Source organism: Furipterus horrens, unplaced genomic scaffold (assembly GCF_987537825.1).
Source record: "Furipterus horrens unplaced genomic scaffold, mFurHor1.1.pri manual_scaffold_6, whole genome shotgun sequence".
NCBI classification, from domain to species: domain Eukaryota; kingdom Metazoa; phylum Chordata; class Mammalia; order Chiroptera; family Furipteridae; genus Furipterus; species Furipterus horrens.
Genome location: NW_028327176.1, coordinates 23,979,544 through 23,995,591, shown reverse-complemented (window position 1 = coordinate 23,995,591; position 16,048 = coordinate 23,979,544). Strand labels below are relative to the sequence as shown.

Sequence of the window (16,048 nt, the reverse complement as noted above, 5' to 3'; positions counted from 1 at the left end):
AACAACAGAAGGGACTGAAGAGGTGGAGTCTAGCAGGAGCTGCTATAGAAAGATCCTGGATCAGCAGAGGTGGAGATTGCCAGTAAACGAAGATAGAAGAACATCAAAGGCTGGCATCATCAGCCAAACATTTTTAGAGACTGAGATTTTAGCTCATACCACAAAGTAAGGTGGGGTGGGGAAATCATAACACATATCATATATCTTAGAAATATTAATTATTCCTTCCTGATTCCTTACAGTGTTTCTTGGAAGCCAGAAACAATCGTTTAGCCTGAAAGTCATTTTGGGGGCTTGCCCAGCCATGCCTACCTGCAGATGTATCAGATACTCAGGGATGCGCTGGACTATGTGAAAAAACAATGTATAGATGTCAGCTTTAATGTCTTCATCACCCTGGATGAAAGAAAGGTAGAATCACTCTTCAGTGTCCTTCCAGTTCTGGTTGCAGAACCCCCGTGCCAGTCCCACCAGAGTAGAAAAGGCTTACTCCCAGAGCATTTTCTTCCGAGTGTCATGATGCATTGATCTCTCATTGGCTAGGCCACTTGTTCAAAGACATGTTCAAGGAGATGGTTCTTCTTTAGCAGGGAGGATATCATATACTTTTGAATCTACCCAACTTCCAAACTATCCTCAACCCCGGATATTAGCACAGTACTATACAGAAGTGAGCACTCAATAAATTATATTTAAGTCGAATGACTTCATTAAGGTTCTCAGGCAAGTAATCATTACAATGGTTTACTAATAGGCACTGAGGGTGGTTTGAGCCTGATGAGAGTGAGTGAAAGAATGTGATTAAAAACTGGCCAGCTAGCCTGGCAGCAGGAAACATGTTGGACTTTCTCCATGTCCCTTCTCTTTCTTCCTTTCCTTTCCCTTCCCTTTCTCAAGTATTCCCTGAGTACTAACATGTGGTAGGCATTATACTGGGTTGGGAGTAGTGGAGTGATGTAGAAAATCAATAAGATCCTCACCTCTTGTGAAACTTGATTAACTCTTAACTTTAGGGCTTCTGATACGGTTTCTTCCTATTAATCTAAAATAACTAGAATTGTTATATATTTATATATGCTTGTTGAGCACCTAATATAGCATTGCATGAGCAATTCTTAAAGCTATATGACTAGAATCACTTTATAACCTTATAAACTGACACAGGATGACTTGAGTTTAATAGTCAGATTATATAAGTTTAATATTCAGATTCATATCGTCTGATCCTTAAAAAATCCTCATACAGCATTCAGGCTGCAGCCTGAAGATCTCTGCTTAGAAAACCTGTTTACTTTGCCTAACTTCCAGTGGAATGGAACAGAGGGTCAGTAAAGCAGGGTAAGAGTACAGTATTCCCTCACTTATCGTCAGTATTATGTTCTAGACGCCCCCCACCAATAGGTGAAAATCCGCTAAGTAGGAACCTCACATTTATTTTAGTGTTTATATATATTTTAAGGCTTTATAAACCCTTCCCACATACTTATAAACCATTCCTAGTCCCTTATTAACCTTTCCCACTCCCTTATTAACCTTTTTCACACTTTTATAAACACTACTTATGTTCTTAAACATATTCTACACTCTTAAACCTACGGAACTTTAACAACATATGTATACAGTACCACAAAATCCCACAGTATAGTGAAAAATCCATGATAAATAATTAAATGCAATATTTAAAAAAAAACCCTTGATACAGTGATGCCGCAATAAGTGAACCACAATATAGGGAGGGAGTACTGTACTGATCTTTGAGTGGGCTTCTTTAGCCCCAGGGAGGAGTGCCAGTGGCTCTGCTCAAGTCATTCCCCAACCTGGAAGACAAGCTGAGAGTGCATGTGCTGTATTTCCCGGGTAGATGAGCAACATCATATAGGACACAGGTAACCAAAGGGCAATACACAGATAGCATGAACTCACCTCCTTCAGAACAACGACATGAACCAAGGAGATGCATTCAGGCAGGTCCCTCAGGTAGGCAACATAATAATCCAAGAAATTATTCTTGAAAACAAACATAAAAATGCTTGGTAAGACCCTGGAAACAGGAATGATAGCAGCCAATATTTTTTATAGAGTTGTACGTATCAAAAAGAAGTACTTTGCAAAGATTATCTTGATCATTCATTTAATGTGTTTGTTAACATGTTCTTGTTTTTTATCTTTTTGAAAAAAATTTTTTGGGTTTTAAGGTAAATATCCCTGTGGACTTGGAGGAAAGTGAAATGATAAACCAAGCAGAGGAGAGGAATTATGTAAGCTGAAAAAGTATTTTTAAATTGTTTAATGGTAAAAGTGCATATTTTGTTTTAAAATTATTTTTAATTTTTATCATCTGCATCCAAATGAGGAACTTTGTTCAGCCCACTTCACAGTGTCTAGACCAATGGTTCTCAGGTTTTTCCACTAATCACATATTCACCTATGCAATATGCCTTTGAGAAAACAGTCCTCAGCTTCCAAAGTTATATTCCCACAGAAATAACAATTCTCAGCCCAAGAAAGCATACTGAATAAAAATGAATAAAAGTGATATGGAGGGTTAGGATTATATCTACTCTAATCTATACAACTAGATAATTTGTGAACTTCATATTATTATCACAGTTGAGAATCCTTGATACAGAGGTTGACTGCAGGCAAAGTCTGGCTTGCAAACCAATTTTAATTACCACACAATATTTTTACCATAAGAAAATCTCACACAAAATTCTTGATTTCCAGCTGCTCTTAAAATATCAGATCTGGCAACTCGAGTCTTTGTTCCTGCATAAGTGGATAAAGCTGAGTAGGTACTCCTTGTAGAAAAGCAGATGTGCTCCACTTAAACTCACCTCCCAGCATTCCATCTTGTATTTAATTCCGCCTACTTCTACTCATTTATATCACCATCTGACTCTGAAGGCATTTGAGTTTGCAACTTCTGGTCTGCATCATATTTAATTTGTAGAACCACAGAGATTTTGAAATTTAGGACCTTCTCCAAGGAAGTGAAAACAAAAACATTCAAGAAAAATAGCTGCCCATCACATTTTTAAAAATCTCTAAGGAATGAAATTGTAAGTGGAAGTACATACATATATACAAAGCTTCATATATTTTTTATATGCATGTATGGATACATATGCATGCATATATTTATACACAAATATACATACACATACATGTTCATGTTCAGTGGCAGCAGTTATAGTATAGTGGAAAGTGACAAACTGGAAGTTAGAAAACTCAGGTTCCAGTCACAGCTCTACAACTAGCTAGCTGGGCGATTCAGCAAAGTCCTAATTTCTCTGAACTTCATATTATCTGTAGAATCAGGAAGTTAAACTAGATTTCAGCAGTTCTGAAATTCACTGAGTCTAGATTCCTTACTAAGAGAAGTAGATGAGGGGGACACAGATAACTATAATTCAAATTTATAAAGAATTGTTTAAAAACTTACCTCATCATTTGTTAATTTAAGGAATAAATCTCCAAGGACTCCTTGGCGTGGCCACTTCAGCACCCTTTCCTGCAGAGCATGAAGCAAATCCAAGTGCTGCTGGACAAGGTACCGTAAAGAGCCAGGAAAGAGGCTTGAAAGAGAATAGAGAAAGGATCACACAAACCAGGTGTAGAGAAGAAAAGCCCTTACAAAATATTCTGAGTCACAGACCTGCACTTAGGATTAAAAAATAAAAATTTGTCATTGTAGACCTAACAGCAGATATCCTCACGCCATAAAAAGACCCCTTTACTGAGGGCTCCCATACTGCTGTATGTTGAACTATAAAGAGCACATTGCTTGAATGGCCCTTTTTAAGCCAAACTGGTCCACTGTCATTTATGTGACAGTGGAAATCCTAAGGGAAATCTTTTTCAGTGTTTCAAAGTTAGTCTCATTTGATGTGCAAAATAGTCTCATTAGTATTACAGACGACAGCACAAGGTGGCACTTGGTCATTCTTAGATACTGGGTAGAAGACTGCTAGTTACATAAGTAGGAAATTTTGCTTAAAGCTGCCAACTAAAAGCTCAGGGGAAATGGATATTAAAGTGTTACCTTCTCTCTTTCCTTTGGTTTCTAAGAATAATACTGGACAAGGACAAAGTCTTGAATGGGAGGCTACAGATCAGTCTTGGCCCACTACTCCCTGGAGCTTCACAGAGTCCCCTTCCTACTCTCATAGTCCCTCTAACCCATCTCAGGGAACCTCATTTTTTCCAGAGGAAATGAAGGAAGGAGGAATGGTGTAGAAGGAGAGGAGAGAGAATGGAATCATGGGAGAAAGAAGGAGGATTAAATGGGGAATGGTAGGGCCAGTAGAAATGAGGAAGGAAGAATCAGAAGGAAATGAAGTTTTGCTGGGCTACAGCAAGGATTTGATTTCTAACTTGGTGATTTAGAGGAATTTAAAATAGGTTCCCTCTGCATTCAAGACCTCAAGTGTAACAAAGATGAAAGTGATGGCCTGCTTGCCACTGAGAGCTGAACTTACTTGGCTATTTCCTTAGGGTCCAGTGAGAGTAAATCGGTGGACAACTAATGAGTGGATGCTTTGCCAACCTGAACAGGCAGACTTTTGTTGAGAACACTACGAAGGACACCAATTCAAGCAAAAGATTTTTCAACCCATCTCCAGCTAAAGCAAATATGCCCCTGTGACTATAGTTCAGAGAAAACCCACAACACCAGAATGGGGTACCCAGCTGCCCCTTGTGTGATACAAGGATTCCTTCCACTCCTGTTTGCTGCCCCTCCACCTCCCATGCCACTAGTCTCCACACACGTGAGGCCAGATGATCCAGAAGCACAAGAGGAAAGGCCTCCTGATCTGAGCTCTTATGGCTGATGCAGCGGACTTGGAAGATCTAAGTAATGCTGTCCAGACCACAGAAAATTTGGAGGGGTGGCCGGGAGACAGCTGGATTGGGAGAAGACCCTAAAGCTGATGGAGGAAAGCAGTTGATTGAACTGAAAGAATGAAACACTGCACCAGCAAAAGAGCTAGATATGAAAGATTTCTCCTCACCCACAGGCTATCAGTGACTGGGTAATATTCCTGGTGTGACACTGATAGATGTTAGGGCACCATGGTGAGATTTGACTGTGAGATGGGTTGTCTATTTAGGTTATTTAATATGTCTTGGACTGGATTATATTTTTTCTTTTTCTCTCCTTTCTTTCCTGTCCTCTTCTGGCCTTGCCTGACTCTTTCTTCTACCTCACCTCTGCCTCTTCTCTCCCGTGTCTCTTCTCTCCTCTTCTCTCCCCGCCCTCCCTCCCTCCTTTTCTTTTGAGAACCCTGTCTTCTGTTACACTGTGACCAATGTACTTCCAAAGTTGGAGAGCTGGTAGCTTGGTTGGAGTCCAGGATATCCCCTGGACTGTCATTGGGGTAATAGTTTGAGATTTCAGGGTGGGTCAGAGAAGGCTAATGCTCCCCTCAAGTATCGTGGAAACACTAAGTTACATGAGGAGCAATGACCTACAGTGGGTTTTGCACCAAATATTGAAAACAGGCTTTTAAATTTTTTTCACTTAATAGGAGTAGTATTTGAAATCAGGGAGGAGTGTGGAAGAGGTGAGCCAGGAGATGGAGAACAGAGGAAGAAAGAAGGCAAGAAGTATAGACATACTTAACCTATTTCACTGTTTTGTCTAGATTCAGACCTGACTCCCAGAAGCAACTTTTTCGCGAAGATGAAGGTGTTAAGTGCTCAATCTCTTTTCTGTTCCTTACTAGGAGTGAAATTATGGCAGCATGAGTAGTTAGCGTATTCTTTTTAAAGCCTTCAAAGTTATTTCAACTCCCACGGTTTGATACTTAATCAAGGAGGTAAATAAACGAAAATCAATCAAAGGAAATCAGTTATAGTTTCAAATAAATAACATAGTTCTCGCCAGTCCAGTATTAGGTCAAATAACTCCTGAGCTTCAGCAGCAGGATGTTACCAAATTTGACACTGAAACATGTGCCACCTGGTGGTGATCTCAGCATACAGCTTGTTGAGTTCTTAGATGCACTGGAGTTCAGCTGATAAGGCTAACTGGCAATCCTGTGGCGCTGACTCTTCCCTGCCCCACAAGTGTTCAGACAAGACTCTTTGATCCTGAGGCTGTGGCTTTATCTGGGTGAATCAGACCAGAAGAAGCCAAGAACACCAGCCTCTGTGATCCTCCACCGAATGAGCCACAGGCCACAAGATCCACTCAGGCTTCTCTGCTGACAGCCATTGCCTCTCCCTGCAGCCTCCAGCCCTTCCAGCGAGGGCCAGGGCTGCCTTGAGGCAGGCTAGAGAGGCTCTGGAGCACTACACATTTTTCTAGGGAAAACCTGACGTTTTATCTTACAGGTTTGAGAAGACGTGGCAACTTCAGGTTTGAGTGTCAGATGGTAGTTGTGGTGAGTGTTATTTTCATACCCAGGTTACTTTCCAACAGGGGTAGAAAGTGCTGAAGACTTACAGTTTGTTATAGGAAAAATAGTTGATGTTAATTTACTTTCATCTTTGCATGGAGAAAACTACCAATTGGGAAAAATGCCTCTTGTTCTGTTCTGTATTTCATTTAGGCAGTCTATTTCAAGTACACATGGAGGCTTCAGAAAAAGCTTAGAAAACCAGAGGTTACCTTCTGTGGCTCCCTATTCTCTTTTCAAAGACAATTTCTGGAACTCTTTACAGGTCGCAGAATTCCCAAAATGGAAACAATAAACACTTACCTTAAATCTTAATCAATCTGAAAAGCAAAGGCAATGAATACATGGATACCTTCTCTCTTTCGAATTCCTCTTTCCATCTGACCCCTGGAATGTTGCCTTGATCTTCAGGATCAGAGAGATGTTAATGACATACTTTCTTTCTGATTCGAGCAGTTCCAGAGCCACAGTCTGTCTTTTAGCTTTAAAAACAAACCAAGGAGGGATTTGTTGTTACCCACTCCTCCCCAAGACCCTATGAAATTATAGAAAGCAACAAAAAGATATGGAAAGCCATAAAAAGAGACATCAGCAAGTTTCTGGAAGATGGGAAACAAAATGGAGGTGTGGTAATTAATTCAGCAGAGTAAAGAGCACAAAACTTTGGTGTTCTCATCTGCAGATGGAAAATCTACTGAGAAGAAAGCCTTGCGGAGTGGAGGCACCACACACAACAGAAAGCGCAAATGAGGGGCAGGGCTGAAAACAGGAGACACAGTCTACGGGAAGTACAACTGAACCTCCAGGCCCCACCCCCATGCCAGATTGCCTCCTCATTTCCACCCCATGGAAAATGAGAAAAATTGAACTAGAGAAGCCCTCCTCTCTGGTGTCTGGGCTAAAGACATCAGAGATGGTAGAGGGCAGAGCTGAGATGCTAAAATGAAAACAAGGGGCTTGCATACTGAACATGAGATTCCCCTCAGCCTCTTCCCCTGCAGGTCCCACAATACCAGATTTATACTCTCCAGGCAGGAGACTGGAGGATCTTCTTCTGGAGAAACTGAACTGCCTAAGGAGAAAAGATCTACAGACACTGACATAAAGAGTTCGCCTATCAAAAAGTTAATCTGACACCTGATTAGCCAATAATGAAGCCCACTTATTGACAAACTTGACCAATACAGAATTTCCAGGCTACTTTTTTTTAAAGATTTTATTTATTTGTTTGTTTGCTTTTAGGGAGAAGAAGGAAGGGAGAAAGAGAGGGAGACAAAGAGGGGACCTGGCCCACAACCCAAGCATGTGCCCTGACTGGGAATTGAACCAGTGAACCTAAGGTTTATAGGCCAGCACACAATCCACTGAGCCACGCCAGCCAGGACTCAGGTTTCTTTTTCTTTAGGGCCTCTCTCTTAGATATAAATAATTATCTGAGGATCCTCAGATATTTGAATGAAGCTTACACCATAAAAAAGAAGAAAAAAATACACACACAGTTCTTTAAAGGAGAGTGGAACCCTGAATAAAGAAACAATGCAGGAGATGTAATGTACAGCATGGGAACTATAGTTAATAATATGTAAAGTTGCCAAAAGAGGAGATCTTAAAAGTTCTCATCACAATAAAAAAAAATTTTGTAACTATGTATGGTGACAGATGTTAATTAGACTTACTATGGTGATCATTTTACAATATGTACAAATAACAAATTATGTTGTACATCTGAAACTAATATAATGTATTGAATATGTGTCAATTATACCTCAATAAGAAAAAGAGACACTGTTGAACTAAAAGAAAACTTTAAAAAAATCTTGTAATTTTAATATCCTCAAAGAGATATGAGGAAAATATTCTAGCCGTTTAAAGATTACAGGATGTTATTTTTTGTTTTTAAAGAGAACAGTCCAAAAAAAGAAGAAACTTATTAGTATTTTTCAGAGTAGGAAATAAAGTCAAGGAAATCTGCTTATCATAACTCTCCATAAACCCCCACAAAAACTAAGAAAGAGACATATTAAAAACAAATTAAAATGTCTGTACATCAAAAGGCTATTAAGAAAGTGAAAAGGCAAGCCACAGACTGGAATAAAGTATTCCCAAAACATATCTAACAAAAAACTCATGTCTAAAACATACTAAGAAATCTTCCTAATAGATAATAAAAAACATAAAGAACCCAATTTAAAAATTAGACAAAAGACTTAAATAGACACCTCATAAAAGAATAAATACAAATAGCTGATAAGCATAAGCATACAGCAAGATGCTCAATGTCAGTAGTCATCAGGGAAGCAAATTAAAACTTCAATATCATACCAGTACACACCCTGGAGAATGGCTAAAATTAAAAAGACTCACCGTACTAATTATTGGGAAGGATGTGTAGCAAATGGTATTCTACTACACTGTGGGTAGTATAAATGTTCCAACCACTTTGAAAAATTGCTTGACATTTTCAGGTTAAACATAATCATATCCTATAACCTATAAATTTCACTCCTAGATACACACTCAAGAGAAATGAGGACATTCCTTCCAAAAAAAAAAAAAAAAAGACCTACACAAGAATATTAATAGAAGTTTTATCCATAGTAGCCGGAAACCAGGAACACTCCAAATGTCCACCAACAGGAGAATGAATAGACTGTGGTAAACTCATTCAATGTGATTTTTAAAAGGAATAGACTACTGAATAAATTATACACAACAACACATTATGTGAGAGGAAAAAGCCAGACCCAAAAGAGTACATATTGTATTATTCTGCTTACATGAAGTTCAAGAATAAATGGTGATGGATGGAGACTTGACTTGGAGTGGTGAGCACAAAATACAGTGTACAAATGATGTATTGTTAAGTTGTGCATACAATTTTTAACCAGTGCCACCCCAATAAATTTAATACAAAGGAAAAAATAAAGATTCTCTACAAATAAAAAAAAAGGAATAAAATTTCAGCCTGCATTCCCCCTGAGGACTTACCAGCTAAAGAAGTTTCACATAAAACATTTTCCAAGGAGCTATGTCTGCCTTGGCCAACTTCCTTGAGTTTATCTGGGTGGTCTTTCGTGACATATTCCTCACCCCATTCTTTACCATCCTTAGGCTGCCTCCACACACCAGATGGCAGATGGCCCTTAGACTGGATATCAGCCGTGAGGCAAGGCTTAAGGTTTTCTTCTTCTGGAGTTGTTGGGTTCATTCCTGAAAAATAACACTTATCATCAAGATTAACTTTCTAAAATTATATTTGTTACTAACTCTTAAATATTATGCTCATGTGTAGGATAGAATATATAAACTGAGGATTAAAAGTTCCCACAATTGCAAAGGATCATCTCTCTCTGTTTCCAGTCTCTCTCCTACTTTTCTTCCTTTAAGATTTATTTATTTATTTTTAGAGAGATGAGAAGGGCAAGAGAAAGAAAGGGAGAGAAACATCAATGTGTGGTTGCCTCTCGTGCTCCCCCAACCAGGGACCCAGCCACAACACAAGCATGTCCCCTGATGGAATTGAACCGTCAACCCTTTGGTTTGTATGTCGGCACTCAATCCACTGAGCCACACCAGCCAGGGCTCTCTTCTACTTTTTGTACATAGTCTCTACTAAATAAGGAGTTAGAAAAATAAGTTTATAAAGTAATATAATTAATTTATAGTAGTATGTATTGACTCCTACTATCTGCTTTATTTCAGGTGAGCACACCAACTGCCTGTAACACTCCTGGAAAAGAAAGTGCAGAAAGAGAAGGAAGAAGGTGCCAAAGACAATGCCATCTTTGGACCTTGTCCTCCTTGCCCCTGATGATGGTGAGTTTCAGAAAGGAACAATAAGTGAGTGTGAGAAGATGAAATAATTTATAAAATTCAGGTGAATTGTCTATCAAGTAAATAACTTTTAAATTAAGTAAAGCAGCAACTGGTGTGCTGCAAGAATTTTTAAAACAGGCAATACCTGTATATTTAGTCAGGGGCACTGACCTCTTTTCCCTTAGATTGTCACATTAAAAAATAACAATAGCTAACACAACACTAGCCTTCTGGTGTGAATGAATCAAAATTTTACCTATTTTTTGTCAGATCAACAAAAACGTATTTTTTGTGTGCCACAGAATTTCAGTAATTAGTTTATGTGTGTCATAAGATGAAAAAGGTTGAATGACAATTATTGAAGGAAACTATAAAATGTGTGATTCATATAAAACTTATGTCATGCTACATAAACCTGTGAGTTCTCAGCAAATGTTAGTTCATTGGTAATTGACAGGTACCAGAAAGAATCAAGAATACTGGTTTGGTCTTAAACTTCCTCACCCCTTCTCCGTCCTTGGGTTTAACTGAGTCACTGACCTACTCCAACACATCTCAGAATCTTAATAATCAGTATGCTTTATCTTGCCTGCGTTCTTTCATGCCTGGTTTGGGACTGAGAGAGTAGAAGCGAGGAGAGTGAAAAAGGCAAAAGGTGGAATTGCTAGAAGAAAAGAGAACTCAAAGATGAGCCACTTACCGGGACCCATCATTCCCTTCACATTACTGTCTCCTATATGCATGGATCTGGACTCCTGGGCTGCAGAGAAAGGAAAGCTTTCAATCAGTATTCATTCCACTAACATGGACTGAGCACCTTCTATGAGCCAGGCACTGGGGACAGACTCACAGATCTCACAGTTTACTGGGGGAGACAGTGCAGTAGAAAAAGAAGGAAAGAAAAAAAATTATAATATAGTGTGACAAGTCCTATTTTCCCATCTGTAAAAAGATATAATAGTGGTACTTACCTCATAGACTACCATAAGAATTATATCAGTTAATATTTGTAAACTGCTTCAAGTAGTACCTGGCACAGAGTAAGAGCTAAATCTTTTTTTAACTATATGGTGGAGAGGGTAATGATGAAAGAAGACAGAATGACTTAATAAATTATAAGTCAGACCCTGTCATTCTCTGCTTTGCTCTCCGATGGCTTCCCATTTTAGTGTAAGAGCCCAAGACTTTATAATGATCAGAAGACCCTAAAACATCTGCCCCTTTCTCCTGCCTGCTGTTTCCTTTTTTTTAAACCACATCTTCTATTATCTCCCTTGCTCGCTCTGCTTTATGTTCTTTTTGCTATTCCTTGAACACGTCATTTATGTTCCCATCAATACCTTGGTACTGGCTGCTCCCTTTCTGTCCCTCAGTATTGTAGCTAACTCTCTCACTTCCTTCTGTTTTTTACCTGGCACATACTATAAATTTACACCTATGTTTCATTATTTTTCTTATTATCACTATGTAACATATTATGTATTTTATCTTATTTATCTTGTTCATTGTCTGCTTCCTTCAGAACAAAGGCTGCACCTATCGGTCTCTAAAATAACTACTCAAATGGGTAAAAAAAAAAAAATTAAATTTGCACTTTGAAGTTAATACTGACTAAAAGCCATTTGATTTAGATTTTTAAATTCAGTTATTCAAAACAAATTTATTGTCATTGAATATATGAGCCAAATTATTCATTAAGCCATAAGCGTAGAAAACCACCAGTCCTGTCCTTGAAGACTTTATAATTGGTTGAGAAGTCACTGAGCCTCTTTTGGAGACTTTCTATATATGGCAAAAAAAAAAAAAAGAGAGAGAGAGAGGAGAGAGAGAAATTTATCTAAACACTGTTAATATCTACATTTATTCTCTTGTCGGTGCTTTGCTAGATGTTGTTGAGGATACAAAGAAATACCAATCATTTTTTGTTTTGTTTCTTTTCGTCAGTTGAACATAGGTCACTAGACATCTGCATACGTCCCTTGGAAAGCCAGTTTACTTCAGTACTGCCCAAGTACAATTTTTTATTATTTGTTTTAACATCTGTCAGATCAGAGATGTGGCTGGTGACTATTTCAGCCCACAGACAGTGCAAAGTTATACTGCCCCTGATGTGCTGCCTGCCAGTTAGGGCAGATATGACTTTGTCATATCAGTGAAAATTTGCTGAAAAAAAAGTAGAGCACAGTTTTATCCATATGCTAAGAATACAGCTATTTTTTAAAATATCTACACAGAAAGTCAAGGATTGAGAAAGTAATATGGGAAATAAAACAATTTATTAGTGAATAATTTTTAACATTTTTCCCCCTGTGGTTGTCCAACAAATTATTTCTAATCTATTTGAAATTTAGAATACCAAGTATTTCCCAAAAAGGGAAAATATTTTTAAATTAGGCAGACTGTTCTGGTTTCTCAGATCCTCTGGATTGTTTTAAATTCCATATACAAAAAGGAAAATTCTGAGCAATACACCATTTTCCTCTAAAAAAGATGAAGGCCTTAGGCCCATTCTTACTACTATTTAGGCCATCAGAATCAAGAAGAAAAATGCTTGGCTACTTCAGTATGGTTTGTGAACTTTACCTTTTTCATAGGCTTGAGAAGGCAAAATATTTGTAAAGTCTTCATTTGCAAGAACGGGCTCAGGGACATTGATAGAACGGAAGGGACTTCCTTGTGCTTGAGCAGGCCCAGCTTGTGAACCATGTTCTTCTTTTTGAGTTTTCCTAGGGAAGGGAAGCAAAAAGTCTTAATATCTGATGGGTTAGGAACAGATTTATCAGAATAATTCAATAAAATTCCTGAATTATTAGGGTGAACCATATAAAATTGCTGTTTTAGTAAATTAAAAATGGTCAGGTACTAGCAACTCAATTCATCACCAAAGTTGAAGAAGAAATTCAAATATCTGTACATCACCTTCTAATTGTAATACCTACATTTTTATTTTTTTGTTACTGGCTTCCCTGTCATCAGAATCTTTATAGAGTTTTCAGTAGTGACAGTTTGCTTAGGATAATTTACATTCATTTAACAAAGAAGTATGAAGGTACCAGGACGCCTGAGAAGGTCTTCAACTGAAAACAATAAGCCATTCTTCAGGATCACACATATATTATTGCCATATTTCTATTTTAAATGTGATGATATTAAAAACATATAACAATAAAGATTATGTATATTTACTTCTAGTCAAGATGGAGGCATGGCTTGCCTCCTTGCACAACCACAGCAAAAATTACAACTAAACTAAAAAAAAAAAAAAAAATCACCCAGAATCATCATAAAATCGAGCTGTGTGGAAGTCCAACAACCAAGGAATTAAAGAAGTCACATTCATCCAGATGGGTAGGAGGGGCAGAGACATAGACAAGCAAGTCCCACACCCATGTGTGGTAGATAACAATCAGGATGGATACCTTGGGAGTGAGGGATCCCAGCCCAACACCAAAGTGCCCAGCCTCAGGTTCCAGGTGCCAGGAGGAAAAGTCCTCATAACTTCTGGATGTAAAAAAGAGTTGGGGTTGAGGCAGCAGAATAAACTACAGTATTCTCAGGAGTCTCCTTTTATTGAACCGGCAATGGACTTAGGACTTATACAGACCACTTCCTCTTGGCTTCAACACTGGGTCAGCAGCTGGAAGGACACTAGTAGCATGCAAGGAGAAATTGAAGTGTCTGGCATCAGGGAGAGTGCCAGGATACAGCTTACTCACAGACAAAACTCCAGAGGCCAGGCAGTGGCATTCTCCCCTTTCTGAGCCCTGCCCCACACAGAGCCACAGTGGCAACACCGTATTGGAGACTCCACAAACCTGGTTCACATGGGTTGCCCTGCCCTGGAGATTACCTAAGGATCTGCCCCATCCAATTTACAGGTGCATTTTTCTACAATAGACCACGCTACTAAGACAAGGAGTCAAAGCAGCTCTACCTAATACATAGAAACAAACACAGGGAGGCTGCCAAAATGAGAAGAAAAAGAAATATCGCCCAAATTAAAGACCAGAACAAAACTCCAGAAAAAGAACTAAACAAAATGGAGATAAACAATCTATCAGATGTAGAGTTCAAAACACTGGTTATTAGAATACTCAAGGAGCTCATTAGGTACTTCAACAGCATAAAAAAGATCCAGGTGGAAATGAAGGTTGCACTAAGTGAAATTTTAAAAATTTACAGGGAACCAACAGTGGAATGGATGAAGCCAAGAATCAAATCAATGATTAGGAATTTAAAGAAGAAAAAGACATTCATCAGAACAGCAAGAAGAAAGAATAATCAAAAAAAAACAAAGATAAGCTAAGGAGCCTCTGGGACATCTTCAAACATTCTAAACACAGGGGTGCCAGAAGGAGAAGAGAAAGAGCAAGAAATTGAAAACTTACTTGAAAAAAATAATGAAAGAAAATTTCCCTAATTTGGTAAAGGAAATGGACCTACAATCCAAGAAGTACACAGAGTCCCAAACAAGATGAACACAAAGAGGACCACACCAAGACACATCATAAGTAAAATGCCAAAGGTTAAAAATAAAGAGAGTCTTAAAAGCAGCAAGGGAAAAGCAGCTAGCTATCTACAAAGAAGTTCCCATAAGACTGTCAGCTGATTACTCAAAAGAAACTTTGCAGGCTAGAAGGTACTGGCAGGAAGTATTCAAAGTGATGAAAAGCAAGGACCTACAATCTGGATTACTCTATCCAACAAAGCTTCATTTAGAATCAAAGAGCCGATGAAGAGCTTACGAGACAAGGTAAAGCTAAAGGAGTTCATCATCACCAAGCCTTTATTATATGAAATGTTAAAGGGACTTATTTAAGAAAAAGAAGACCAGTACTATGAGCATTATAATGACAGTAAATTCACAGCTATCAACAATGGAATCTAAAAACAAACTAAGCAAACAAGCAGAACAGAAGCAGAATCACAGATATAGAGACCATTTTAAAGGTTATCAGTTGGGAGGGAGAAGGGGGAGAATGAGGGAAAAGGTGCAGGAATTAAGAAGTAAAAATTGGTAGGTACAGAATTGATAGGGAGAGTTAGGAACAGTATAGGAAATGGAATAGCCAAAGAACTTACATGCATGACCCATGGACCTGAAGTAAGGGGGATATTGCTGAAGGGAATGAGGGGCACCAGGTGGAGAGAGGCAAAAGGGGAATAAATGGGACAATTGTAATAGCATAACCAATAAAATCTATTTTTAAAAAAGATTATGTATGTTTAGTGATGAAATTTACTTGACTCAACCTGGTTGAGGTATTATTTAACATAAATTTATTTTCCATGGTAGAAGTAAACTAATAGTAAAATTAGAGAAATTTTATAAAACTAATAAAAGAACAAAATCACTGGTGACTCACCACATCTAACAAAATAGTAATTATTTTATTTATTTATTTATTTATTTATTTATTTATTCATCTATTTTAAAGAGAAGGGGAAGAGAGGGAGAAAGAGGGAGAGAAACATTGATGTGAGAGAGAAACATGGATTCATTGCCTCTTTTATGCACCCCAACCAGGAACTGAACCCATAGCCTAGGCACGTGCCCTGCCTGGGCATTGAACTGGTGACCTTTGGCTCTGCAGAATGACAACCACCCAACGGAGCCACTTTGGTCAGGGCAACAATCATTACTTTAAAATATATCTTTCTGGTTGTTATTTTATATGTTTTTACAGTTGAAATCAAATTCTACATGCCATTTTATATCACTTTCATTTTACTACCTATTAAGTGCATTTTCCATCTTAATAGTTACCATAATTTTTAGTATTAACCAACTTTTATGGCTCTATAACCTCTATTATACGCTGACTCAT

At 38.2% G+C, this 16,048-nt stretch overlaps 1 protein-coding gene across 1 annotated transcript in view; it reads right to left on the bottom strand.

The window, feature by feature from the left end:
- Nucleotides 1-16,048, bottom strand: part of ARHGEF33 (Rho guanine nucleotide exchange factor 33) — a 41,521-nt gene that overhangs the window by 15,438 nt on the left and 10,035 nt on the right. Inside the window, exons 5-11 of the mRNA XM_090280725.1 lie at nucleotides 12,804-12,946; nucleotides 10,921-10,980; nucleotides 9,393-9,614; nucleotides 6,757-6,886; nucleotides 3,446-3,578; nucleotides 1,924-2,007; nucleotides 313-396 (exon numbers count right to left, since the gene is read on the bottom strand). Coding sequence (XP_090136851.1) covers nucleotides 313-396; nucleotides 1,924-2,007; nucleotides 3,446-3,578; nucleotides 6,757-6,886; nucleotides 9,393-9,614; nucleotides 10,921-10,980; nucleotides 12,804-12,946 — 856 coding nt within the window. The remainder of the gene's footprint in view (nucleotides 1-312; nucleotides 397-1,923; nucleotides 2,008-3,445; nucleotides 3,579-6,756; nucleotides 6,887-9,392; nucleotides 9,615-10,920; nucleotides 10,981-12,803; nucleotides 12,947-16,048) is intronic.